Source organism: Eurypyga helias, unplaced genomic scaffold (assembly GCF_000690775.1).
Source record: "Eurypyga helias isolate BGI_N326 unplaced genomic scaffold, ASM69077v1 scaffold7800, whole genome shotgun sequence".
NCBI classification, from domain to species: domain Eukaryota; kingdom Metazoa; phylum Chordata; class Aves; order Eurypygiformes; family Eurypygidae; genus Eurypyga; species Eurypyga helias.
Genome location: NW_010226215.1, coordinates 8,109 through 20,936, shown reverse-complemented (window position 1 = coordinate 20,936; position 12,828 = coordinate 8,109). Strand labels below are relative to the sequence as shown.

Genomic DNA, 12,828 nt, shown 5'->3' with positions numbered 1-12,828 from the left:
AGGGAAGCGTTACCACGCGACCTTTGACCTGAGGTGGTAGGAGAACCCAAGGAGTACTTACAGGAAGCGTTTTTCCCCCCACCCCAAAAAAAAGCAGCCATGCAGCCACATGCTTTGCAGCCACGTTGAACAGGTAACACAAGCCATCCTAACCGTGGGCAGGGGAAGCCCCACCAGCTCCCACGGGTGGGCTTCAGTACCCCTGCCCGGCCCACACACCAAGGCTGGCAGGGAAACACCACCCAGGGGCAGCAACAAGCAGGCCTTCGCCCTGTACTGGTTCTGCAGTGGCTTCTTCCGCCAGACCACCGCATCCTTTCATGCCGCAGCAGGCGTATTTTGGGAAGTAGAAGTGAATTACCCAAGGCTACAAAGAAAGTCTGTGCGAGGTGGAGGAAGCAGGGAACTGAACCCCTGTTTAGGGGCCAGCCGCTCTGCTGGGAGGCACACGGTGTGGAACGTGGAGGGTTACAGCGTGATTTAACCCCATAAGTGCCAGGAAATCCGCTTCCGTGGCCTGCGGAACGCACAGGGCTCTACTCCTCCCGGTCCCTCCGTTCAGCTGCGTTGCTCACCTGACAAGCATGCTGTCACAGTTTTGTCCAGCTGACCCCTACAAGTCTGCTGCGGGCACACACCTTCCTCACAAAAAGGGACAAGCTTATTTTGGGGAAGACCCAAGCAGGGCCGTTTCAGACACGGGTGACTTTACTTACACGAGGGATTTGGCATTTCCTTAGTAACGACCACGCCAAACCCCCAAATTCCCTGACTACAACGGCACGGTATTCTGGGGTCCAGCTTGGCTCAGTAAAAAGAGACCCAGGAACTAAGCCACGGTGTTACAGAAATCGAGAGCATGTCACGAGCGTGCCGAATTCACGCTGGGGGATTGCTCTTCCTCTCCTCACACCGAGAGCTGGCTGCTAACATCTTTCAGACCCAGTGCAAGCAGCTAGCAGTAATTACATTTACTCCTCCCTCTCCTAAATTAGGGATTATTGTAGTAGCACGAGACTCAGACGCAGAAATAATTTTAGACTAAGCAGTATATTAGGGAAAACCACCTGGAACACTGCTCAGAGCTATATGCCATCCAAGGGTTCATCCGGCAAAAAGCCCACCTCCAGCCCCGCTAGTCGCTCTGGCACCAGCACTGCTTGGGTCACATGAAATACCGGCATTTACGTTAAAAAAAACTTCGTAAAAGGTACTTAGCGCGTAGAAAGTACCAGCAGCGAGACAAGGGGGAGCGAACAAGAGCAGAGGGTGGCATTTCTGAAGTGGAAACGCTAACATCATACGCTACCAGCTCCAGCTGGCTGCTGGGGGGAGGGAGGGACAACAAAAAAAGGCAGCTTCTTTAAAAGCGGCGTCGGCGGGGTTGAGTTTATTCTGGTACGGCACGCAGCACGGCTTGAGGGTGGCTCCTCCAGCTGCTGGCGAGGTGCCGCCTTTCAGAGGGCCTGCCACGTACCGCCCAGCCAACAGCGGTCCCCTCAGCGCGAGGAAGGCCGTACGGGAGGAGCGCGTTCGCGAGGAAGGAATGTTTGAAGCAGTCCTCTGTTAAAGACATAAAGCGAGCATTTTGGGGGAGGTTTTCAGGAGCGATGATTCATCTGGAAGCTGAACCAGCTCAAGCAGAGAGATGTTTCTACCCATGGTTCTTAGCTGGGTACAATCGGATTTAATTCGTGTGCTGGAAGCAGCCCCAGAGTGCCAGCTTTTTGAACACCCAAACCTTAAACTTTTCAGGGCCTCGCAGCGGGCACTAAACGCAAGGCTCCGTTCCAGGCTTTCACTAAGGATCAGCTATTTAAAGAGGGGCCAATTACACCTCTCAAATCCGTTAGTGATCTGGTCACCTTCTCTACTTCCTGCAGCGCCAAGGTTGACAGAAACCGCGTTCAAATGGATTAACGAGTTTCTTCAGGAAAAACCCCAAACCGAGTAAATGCCTTAAACCACATGCTCACAGGTACCCAAGACAGACAAGGCGCGGACAGACTTCCAACTCCAGAACAAAAAATCAAACGCCACGCACGTCAAACAGGAAGATGCCCGTTCCTGAAGTCAGTCAGGAGGGAGTCTGCGGGGGTAGTTTTAGGGAGCAAACAGGCAGGAGCTCAGCAGGCAGTTTCCAAAGGGCTCCCGCCACCCGCACGCGCTCTGGTGAGGAAGCAGCCCTGCCTGCTGCTGAAGGGAATTCTGTCAGGGTACCGACCGGCCTTAACGGGCGCTGTTCCCCGGGGTTACAGAGGCTCACCAGGGCCCAGTTCTAAGCAGCGAGTCTCAAGACCGAGGTGAGCCACACAGGCAGCCCCTCCCGCCATGCTAGGCGCAAGCAGGACCCCTTTCAGTATGTTAGCGGCGCTGGACAAGCCATGCTAAGCAAGAGAGCGCGCTTCGTCCGGCTACCACGGACGCCTAGAACCGGTTTCTACTTCGGCAGAGCGCTTGCTTTCTTCAACGGCAGCTCCATTTGCTTTGGGCCACCCTCTTTCCTCTGATGAGAGACTAAGAATAGCAAAGTTACGCAAAATCCTTATCCGCCCCACGCGTGGAGCTGAAGCGGTGCAGTCCCAGAAGAGAATTCCTCAGCCTGGGGTATGCCCCTTGGGAAGACGTTCCCCTTACCTCTTAGAGACTCTGTAATGGGCTGTGGTCAGTTTCCCAGTCTCAGGGTCATGAACAGTAGCACGGCTCAGCTACAAAAAGAGAAAGGACAAGGGCTTACCCACCTAGTAGGCTGCTTTTGTGCCAAGCCACAGGGGTTTGAAAGGGTTCCGATTGGTCCGGATGGTAGGCAATGCTCTTCCGTTAGCAATGTTAGAAGGGCAACACAAGCTGAAGCTGCCACATCCAAATCCAAACAAATTGGTTGGAAAAATTTGGTTAAATTGTCCTTTCACTTTTTTCCTCCTTTTTTGCCTTTGTTTTGTTTTAAACGAGAGACTTTCTGCAAGTAATTTGTGATGCTGAGTTTCCCGGACAATTCCCCTTCAGCCAGAAGCTGAACTCCTTTCAGCATTCCGGCTTAACGCCGATGGAATGGGCGGCCACTCTTCAAACACCACGGTTAAAAGCGGGGTGGGGAGGATGGAGGGGCGGGGGGGCAGGTGGTTTCTTGTGGAGCCAGCCAATTTTGGAAAACGCGGGCTAAATTCAAGGCTTGTAGTGCTTAACAGGCAAGCTGGAAAGAGCGTGGAGCCCAGTGAAAAGGAGCTTGCCTTCTGCCAGGTTTGTGTCAGGGGGAGGTGAAGGAGCCCACCCAGAAGGGGATTAGCTCAGAGAGGGAGATGCCGTGCGACTAACGGACGTGTTTTGCGGGCCACGCTGGCTGCCAGGCAGGGCAGCAACCTAACACATCTCTTACAGGCGTCAAGGCACTGTAAGCGGTCCGCTTGGTTTTGCAAGGAAAGGGAGGACAATTTTTGGTCGGTGAGGGAATGTAAGAAAAAACACCCTAGGTTCTACTGAAGGTTTTACAGCATCACGTGTTTTTCAAACTGATTGTAGAGACCCGCTCCTTGTACCGACCGTCACCGGAGAACACACTGAGAAGGTGACCAAAGAGACGGAATCAAAACACGCCCCCAGAACTTCCAGCTGAAGGAAAAGCCGGAGAAACTCAGCAGTAACAGCCTGTTACAGACCTGCACGCAATCAAGCGGTAGACTCCAAAGCCAAAGCTTTTTCGGCCACCTCTTTTTTTTTTTTTCCCCATAATGAGCAGAATGTACGCACTCATTACAGGCCCAAGACATCTGGCATAGAGCTCTCTTACCTTTTGCTAATTCTGTAATGTGCCGTCTCCAAGGCTCCTGTTATGGGGTTTGAAATGGTGGCTCGCCTCAGCTGTGAAGCGAACCATCAGAACAGTCGCATTACAAAGCGCGCACTGCATCCCAGCAAGCCGCCACTCAGAAGCCTAGGGGCAAACGTCCCGCCAGCCGCCACGCCAGCCACCCAGCCACCTCCTGCCGTGGGTTGGCTCTCACGGAGGGGGTGGGATTTCACAAAGCAGGGATAGGGAAGGAGAAGGAATCTCCCATTTTACTCAGAGAGCTTTTTGGTTTGCTTTGCTTTTTTAACCGGAGCGTTAGAGGAGATCAGGTTTCCCAGGAAGGAATGTTTCCATTTCTGCAGCGAGACGAACAGCCGCCTGAATAAAGTAAATGAGCAGCGTTCACTTCCTTCACGCTGCAACAACCGCTGGATGCCGTGGGATACCACAGCACATGCACAATCGGTCCTTTGTCAGCGCTCCGTCCCGCGCATGGGAGGAGAGGAGTAAAACTCCGAGAGGAGTTTTTACACTTCAGCTGAATCCAGGCGACGCTGCGGTGTTGCAGAAGCACAAAACGAGTAAAAGCCTACATCCTTTTGATTCTTTCTACGCCAGCACTGGACTCCTGTAACACCGACTGCCAGCACAAACCGACGGCTTAGCCCGTGGACACGTCTACGCTGTATTCCTGCCACGCAGAGCGAGAACTCTTGGGTCAAGGCCTTCCTTTCCCTCCGTGGTGCTCTGTTCACTTGACGATGCCGTCCATTAATGCTCCGATTCAGAACTCTGTGCGTGCCGTTTAACTTCGTTCACGTAATTATCGGACACTCTCCATCCTTCACAACTGGGAAGCTTGAGTTGCAGAGCCCCAGTTGTGGGCGAAGTTCCACAGTTTGGAACTCCAGGCACAAAGGAGCATACAGAGTCCCACAGCAACTGGAAGCAGTAGTTTCCTACTGTTAAAGTGCGCCAAGGCCTCCTCGCGCCTACTAACGAGCAGGTGCTGGGAATGTCCAATACATCGCCCCTCCTCTCACCCCATGCAGACGCCTGTAGCAATCCAGCCACAACCAGGACTCCCAGAGCCGAGTAACGCGGCTTGGTGCTGCCAGCTCAGTAAAATCCCGAGCATCGGGGAGAAGGAGATGACCTTTCGGCCTCAAAAACCCCACAATCCTCTTGCTACACTCAGCGCTGAGCCCTGCGAGGCCTCAGCCGTAGGATAATCACGGAACACGAACAGCACATGGATGCTTCTGCATTCATGAACTATATGAACCTGCCAGTCTTTACCACGAGCCAAACCCTTCGACAGGAAAAGAGTTATCTCTGCGCATTTAGAAGTTCAAACAGCTATGTTTCAGAGATCCATACAGGTTTTTAATTTCAGCACTAGGACTTATTTTCACTCTATAAAGAAGTGATTCGGCCATACTCCTCAGACATAACGCCAGAGCTTTTGCAGCAGCAAAGGGGCTTAATCATCAACAACCAACGGGGCTCTGATGTTCACACCTACAGCGAGGCTGGGAAGAGATGTTTTGCAGGTAGGCGGAGAGAACTGCTTGCAGTTCGGAATGTTACCTCACGAATACAACACATCGGCCTTTAGGAAGCTTTAAAATCGCCCCTGGGCTCTGCAGTACTCGGTGTAGTGGCCAAGGACAGCCTTATCCTCCACGTGCCCACGTATGACCACGGCCCCTTTCCTTTGCAGCACACCAAGCTGACTGTTCATCCTATACTTAATGCACTTTCTCCCCCGACTGTCATCTGCTTAGCTCTCTTCTCTGGATGAAAAGCCTTTTAGACTAAGAACAAAGATAAAAAGCAGGAAAATTGTATCTCCACAGTTGAAATCTTACTTTAGGAGTAACTGGTAATTGACGGAAGAACAGTGTCAACCAATTTAACTGACTACACCTTCAAGGCACACCCCGAGGCGCAGAGTCGCACCAGCTGGATACAGAAGGCAACTTGGTCAGTTTTCAGTGTGTCCCGGACACTCCTGTTCACTCTCAACGTTGAGCTGCCCCAGATGATTCTGCCTTCAGAAACAAGATCCTTGGCAGCCAGGCTCTGAAATAGGATTTGATGAGCTGCAACTATGAACGGAAGGCCGAGTACCCCTGCTGAAGCACTGCCTTGTTACAGCTCTTTCACCTGCAGGGAACGTCGAAGCCGGGAGACAGAAGTCAGTCTTATCCTGAACGGTGAATAAAACCATCCATTCTGGTCCATATCATCACGTGGCGTTGCAGGAGCGGAGCAACACTGCCTCTCCCTAGCCAGCACTCCTCTCCACGACAGAGCTTCGTCAAACACAGAATTCAAAAAGAAAAACAGCGGAAAACCAAACAAAAACCAGGGGACAGGCGTACTGCATGGAAACCTAGCCGCAGCGTGTTTGTTTTCCATCGCAGAACGTTCTCCTCCTCATTTCCAACAGCGTGTGCTGAAACCACGCACCGGCATTTTGCCTGCCAATCCTGCACCACTCTCAGTTACGCAGGATCTCCGGCTGTCCCAGTCTCCTTCAAAGAGCACGTCACCGAGAGCTACGGCGAGGTGAGAAAAGCAACGTGCGAGACCACGGCGCACGCCGCTGCCTTCAAGGGGAGAGAAAGTCACGCGCACTCACACAGAAAACTACACACGGGATCTACGGTTCCAAAAGGCAAAGAAGCATAAGGCATTTACCCTTGGCTTTGCTAGTTCTTTCACAGTTTCGATCTCTTCGTCGGAGATGATGTCAAGGAAGCGAACAATTCGAGGTTTGTCCCACTCGTCCTCCTGCTTGACAGGGCCCAGGATGTACCTAGGATTCCTGTTTCCGTCATAGTAGCGGCAGAAGAGTCTCTTTTGTCTCCGAGGAGTCTGAAAGCAAGGTGGAGCGAGAGATAATCAGAGAACTTCCACACGACGTTAACATCTCCAAAGCAGCAGATGACGTCGTGAGAATGCTGTCCCTACCTTAATGCTACGCTACAAGTTAAAGACGCGCTTTAGAAGCTGGAGACACCATCACTTTCAGCACATGACCGTTACCCTGTAGTACCACTACAAGCAGTACTTTACCCAGTCCCATGAAACACGCTCACTAAAACCCACCCTCGTTCAAGTCTAGTAAATCTAGACTCGCAGCACGCTTACTCAGTTCATTACAATTACGTAGCGCGTCCAAGTGAGCCAGCAGTGCCTAGGGCAGCATTATTTTTTTGTCTACTGGGCAGAACGAAAGAGGGAAGAAATCCAACACGTGCTAATCCTCAGCTCCACGCGCTCAGCCAACTGCTAGAACAACTTCCTCGCTTTCACGCCACACACAGATTCTTGACATTGTTGTGCTACGCTTGGTTTCAGACATTTGAAAACAGTCTACTCCACTTTACCATTTTGAGACCCTCCCCACGGCACAGCATTTCGTACTTCCTTCTCTCGGGCAGGTAATCCTTTTTCTTAACCTCAGTTTCCTTCTCCAGCTGCTCCTCTGGATCCGTACTGGACTTATTTGCTTCTTTTTCTTTAGCCATGATATATTCAAAATATTTCATGTTCCCATTTGCTCTTTGATGTTCAGGATCTATTGACAAAGAAACAGACAAGTATCACTGGCGGGTTTCCAGCTTGTGAAGAAGGATCCGGAAGAGCCTATTTACAAAAAGCAAAACAGATGCACACTGCTGCTCCTCAAACCAAAATTAGAAACATCTATTCTGGTCTGAGAGCGTTCACCAGAGAGTTACAACTAAAGCGGATCTGGAAGCCACGCTAGCCTGCAGCATGCATGCGTCCTTACGCGTCCGCAGGAAAACATGCGGCGAGCTTTCGGAGCTAAGCTCAACGTGTTCCCAGTCAGGGAACCGCTCGCTGTGAGCTCAGGATCCTCAGTACACGCAGGGCTCCAGGTGCTAAGCAAAAGGGTTTGGCCGTTCTGGCCAGTCTGACCAGAGAGGGAAAGGGAAGGGGAATGGGACAGGAGAGAGCTGGGACAGCATGACTGGCTTTAAACCTAAACCCTTCCCTGATGGGAATTAAGGTTCCCGGTGACAAAGCTTTACCAATCACTGAACTTAGAGAATTTGCTTCAGTTCATTAATAAATGGTTCTCGTTAGCCTTTACTGTATTAGGCTGAGTTCGGAACTTCCCAAGGCATCCTTCGTACAGTCAATCAGTGGAATATTTACGGAAGCATAAATACTTTCTGTATTTCATAAAAACGGACTGCTCGCCGTATTGTGCCCTGTATTTTTCGCTCAAGTACACTTAATTTGCCCTGAATAATCCGCGGAGATTTTAGCATTGCTAACTTAGTTTCAATTTCGTTCATTTTGTTCTTCCCTCCAAGGGGAGGTAATCTCAACACAGGAAAGTGAGAGACAGCCAACTGCGGGCAGTAATGACTAAGATGGGTAGATGGAAGCCAACAGGAGGCAGAAGCTCCTTCCATGGAAAGGAGCAATCCTTACCCATGAGACTTTGCGACACAGCCGTTTAGACTGTAGCTGCCCATTTAAACCGGTAGTAAAACCTTACTTAGGGTAACACAAGTCTTGTTTTACTGCAAACTACACCAAGAAGTGGATGGAAGCATCAGTAGTCACCCCCTTTTAATAACCCCAACGCAAGACCGAACACCAGCACAAGCACAGAGCCGGATCCTGCGGAGCAGCGGCACGCTCCCCCACCTACCCAGCTCCAGGAGGCGTTTGGTGAGCATCATGGCTTTGCCCAGATCCCCCTGCTGATACACAGCATAGCTCAGGTAGTCCAGGATGTAGACTTTATCTGCAGAAGACACTTCTCCCTCATCCAGCTGTTTCAGAGCTTGCTCCATCCACAGCTCGGTGTGGTAGTAGTCGGCTTCAGTGTAGGCAATCTTTCCCAGCTCGAAGCAGTCTTCGGCCGTTAAAAAGGATTTGTGCTTCACACCTGGATTTAAAGCAAAGCAAACAGAATTTACACCCAACGCCGAACCACTCCCCGAAGCAACGTTCAGGTGTTTCTTCTTCTCCGCGGCACAGCTGATTCCTGCCCACGCTGCGGTCCTCAGCGTCGGCGACTTGCTGAAGCCCGAAGTGCCTACAGCCTGTAAATCCTTGGCAGAAGACGGCAGCGGTTAGACGCAGCTTTCCACTGCCAGAATGCCAGCAACTCGCTCAATGTCTTTACCATTAGCGGAAAATAAAAGAAAATAAAGCCTTCCTTCTTCAAAACCCCCAACACTTTAATCAAGAGGAACAGCGAGCCAAAGACGAAGCTTCAGAAACCTGTTTTCAAAGGCACCGTGTCACCGCTTTCTAAACACTACTGAAACGCATCTTGTTAGCGACAACTTAGCGGGGGAGGAAAAAAGAAAACATCAGTCAGTAAATTCCCAGCTGCTCACGATTTCTGATGTTAGGCATTTTTAGAACAGTTTCAAGAGACCTCTGAAAGATTAAAGCCCTAGTAAGCAAATTACAGATTCCTATTTTTGCCACTGTAAATTAAGGCCCAATGAAAAACCAAATTTAATCTTGTAAAAAGGAAACAAGACCTGCCAGTTTTACAGCTAAAATTACGTTCTTAATACATCCTGAATGTCCAACAGCAGCTCCCCCAGCTGCATTCCAACAGGGAAACTCTGCCGAAGACGTGCCTCAAGAAGATGAAATAGCTGAAGAGCCAGAACACGAAAAGCAGTATCACAGAAACAACTTTGATTCTTCTCCCTGATTAAACACCTCACAAATCCCATGACGGCCCGGGATTTGTTTCCTGAGGCTGAAGCTCAGAAACACTGCCACAAGGATGAGGGAATCGGGGCTGGCGGCATGCTCTCCGACAGACCCTCTGGCATGGGAAAACAGGTCACAGGGCCATCGCCCGGTGCGGCGAGAAGCAGCGTAACACCCACGCGTGAAAAGGCAACTCTGAAAAGGGTGCTTAAGGCAGCAATCCTCAAATAGGGCTGATAATTAATAGAAAGAAACAGCACAGCCTGTAATGCGGGAAAGGGGATGAACGAGCGACAGCACAGTGGTCAGGATTCTGATGAAAACTTGGCGACCCGGCCAAACAGAAATGCCCTGGGAAGGAAGACAAGGAGCGCAACCAAGCGACCGTGCCGGATGTTCCTCTCCAGAGCCCTGAAGAGACTGACCCTCTTTTCCACTCTAGAGCTTTCAGGTTCTGCAATTACACTCCATCACACGGAGTCTGGGCAGCGCATCGCTCCCAAAGAGCCACTAAACGACACCACCTGAAGCACTTCGCCTTCCCGCTTTCCTGAGGCGGCACAAAAGCACCACAAATGGCTTATTGCATCAGGATGGATCTGCTGGTCTTTGCGACAGCCTTGAACTAAACCCAAAAGCAAGGCTATACCTCATAACATATAAAGCCAATTACCCTTAATTTTATTAGGCATCTGACCACAATGAGTGCCTGCAAAAACACAGATGGATTGCACCGAGCTGATTTTCCGCCAGTTGGCACAGTACTGTTTTCAAACAGAGGAAACAAGGAAAACTCAGCAGAGAGAGTCTGCTAACAAGGAAGATGCATGTCTTCTCCTGCACATACACCTAAAGATGACATAAGCTCAGGTCTGTGTAGGCGCTCTGACTTTTGTTTTTCAGTTCATACATGCCATGAAGTTTGAGCTCAAAGAACCCCAAGTCGCTCCCAACCCGAAAGGTCCATCCGACCCGTGAGAGGGAAAGGGATAATGAACGATAAAACCCTCTTGGGAAAACACGTTACGTTGTGCGACAAAACCAGCTGCCTGCCAGCGCACAACTACTTCAACGCAAGGAAAACCCTCACCCAGGCAAGGTTTTACTGCTATTATTTCTTATTAAAAACTATTAACGCTGAATTATCTTACTGTAGCTAGGAAAAAAGATGCAGACTTCAACCACAAAGAATTTCTCCTGTTCTAGCACAAGCAGAAAACGAGCACGTGAGGAGAGTGAGTGAGGACAAAGGAAGAGTCTCCGTTCCGAAAGACACTTGTGTTCTGCCCGGCCACAGACCCGACAGCGTGCCGCAGCGGGGCAGCTCTTCCTGGGCTCCCCTCACCGGCGCAGCCTGAAGCCAGAGGCTTCTCTCTCCAGGCGTGGCAGAATTAAACCGGACACCTACACCAACCCGTGTTCGACAACCCGCATCACGCTGCTTTTCATTAATTACCACCTAGCTCAGAGGTTTTCCTGTTGGTACCGTCACACCGCGCAGTTAGAGATGAAACAGTCAAACGAGCTGTAATCAGGGTGTTTCGTAAAAGTTCAGTGTCTTCTGAAAAGAACATCACAATGCCTCTTACCTGGAAGATTCCCTCTTGAGAGGGTGTCCGTATCCAGATTGTAGGTGTCTTGAAGCCGCAAGAGGGCTTTGGCTGCGCCAGTCTGATCTTCATCGTTTGGAAAAAACTGCCGCTGGATGGTCATGTTGGAGATAAACCCTGGGAAGACAGGGAAACACTTGGCCTCCTTTGCCCTGGCAATTCCATAAACTCAATGAATGAAGTGACTCCCTACTCCAGGGAAAGGTAATGTTTCAGGAAAGGCCATTAATAGGTCAGGAAGAGCTATTAGCCCCAAAGAGCACCAACAAACACCGTAAGTTTGGTTCTACAGGACAGGAGTACCCCTTCAGTTTCACTCAGAAGCTATTTTTATCTTAAAAGGTTTAAAAAAAAACCCCAAAGTTACAGAGAACAAAAGGCCACCCCCACGGAGAGCATTACAGGTAACAGAGTGGTAGTTTTTGCAACCATCCTGCTCAATCTGCTTTCCAAAAGGCTTTTCACTTAGTAACACAGAATTTACACATCATATAGGAAAGGAAAAAAACCACACAGTGCTAAGAAGAGCAGTGTAAGGATTACAGCTGGTCAACAAAAACATGACAACCAAAAATGCTGATGTTAAGTGCAAACAGCTTTTGACAAAGCAAAAGGATACTGTCTCTAGGAACTGTTCCCCAGTCACAGGTGACAGGTAATCGTCTCCCCTGTTAGGAAAGGTTCGCCCTCCTTGTCGGTGCACACCCACCCACCGCTCCTGCTGTGACTTGATGGCTCTCCTGTACAGCCAGCAGCTTCTCCTCTCTTCAGCAGCAGAACCGATGCTGCTGTTCCCCTTCTGCACAGTCTAGAGGTTGGTGGGCTGTTTGCACTGCTGAGGGCAACACCGCTCCAGGAGGGCAGAGCCAGCATCCTGGCAGGCGCAGCCACCAAAGGCAAGGGCACCCGCCAAGTGCACCACGAGGACCTCACTTGGAACAAACCCACAGCCACTCGGGCATTTCAGAAAAGCAACTTTGCTACTCAACAAACGCTTCTGTCCCAAGATCCAGAAGCACAACAAGCTTTACAGTGTTAGCTAAAGGGCAGGCCAATGTGCTGTTTGTAAAGGCCATCTAGCAGAAACTGAGCAGCGTGATGAAAACAGGACAAAGGAGGCAACACTCAGGTGCAAAACCATCCAAAAAAGTAATGAACTGGCCAAATTTGTCTTTTTTGCCACCCTTCAGTAGTTCTTTTTAACTATTCAGACGTGACAATGCCATCAGTTTATGGAAAGGTGTTCCAGCTTCAAGAAGATACCGTATCCTTTCACTTCCTTCCATCCTTGCTTTTACTTACTATGCTTCTATCAATATTCTCGTTTTTCCTGACAATTTCCTTAAAACACAGTCCTGTTTTTTCCTTCTTTCTTTCTCCCCCCGCCAAGTCCAGAAGAAGAAGTAAAGATGCACTGGGGCACTGGCCCAGCTCTCTGGCTAACAGGTGAATAACCTTTTCTTTTGGCCTATTCAGTCGCTCGCAGCCACGAGCGGGAAGCCGAATGTGCCAAATCTTTACCTGAAACTAACCCTGGGTCCTTTTTGAAAGCTCTGCTTTGTTATCATCTCTTACTACAAACTTACACCTGGTATTAGTCAGTAGCTAAGACAGATTCTCACAGGACAAATACAGTCACATCCCAGCTTCTTCGCTGCTAAGCCTCTTTCACAGTCAACTATTTTGAATCCTGTTCCCGAATGA

The 12,828-nt window shown here is 50.1% G+C and overlaps 1 protein-coding gene across 2 annotated transcripts in view; it reads right to left on the bottom strand.

The window, feature by feature from the left end:
* The window catches only part of P4HA1 (prolyl 4-hydroxylase, alpha polypeptide I), a 23,589-nt gene that overhangs the window by 6,907 nt on the left and 3,854 nt on the right, over window positions 1-12,828 (bottom strand). Inside the window, exons 4-8 of one of the 2 annotated variants that reach the window (XM_010152085.1) lie at window positions 11,104-11,241; window positions 8,487-8,726; window positions 7,186-7,376; window positions 6,494-6,670; window positions 3,788-3,858 (exon numbers count right to left, since the gene is read on the bottom strand). In XM_010152085.1, the coding sequence (XP_010150387.1) occupies window positions 3,788-3,858; window positions 6,494-6,670; window positions 7,186-7,376; window positions 8,487-8,726; window positions 11,104-11,241 (817 nt within the window). Of the gene's footprint in view, window positions 1-2,637; window positions 2,709-3,787; window positions 3,859-6,493; window positions 6,671-7,185; window positions 7,377-8,486; window positions 8,727-11,103; window positions 11,242-12,828 lie in introns of both variants that reach the window. The other variant, XM_010152077.1, reaches the window with a different exon arrangement.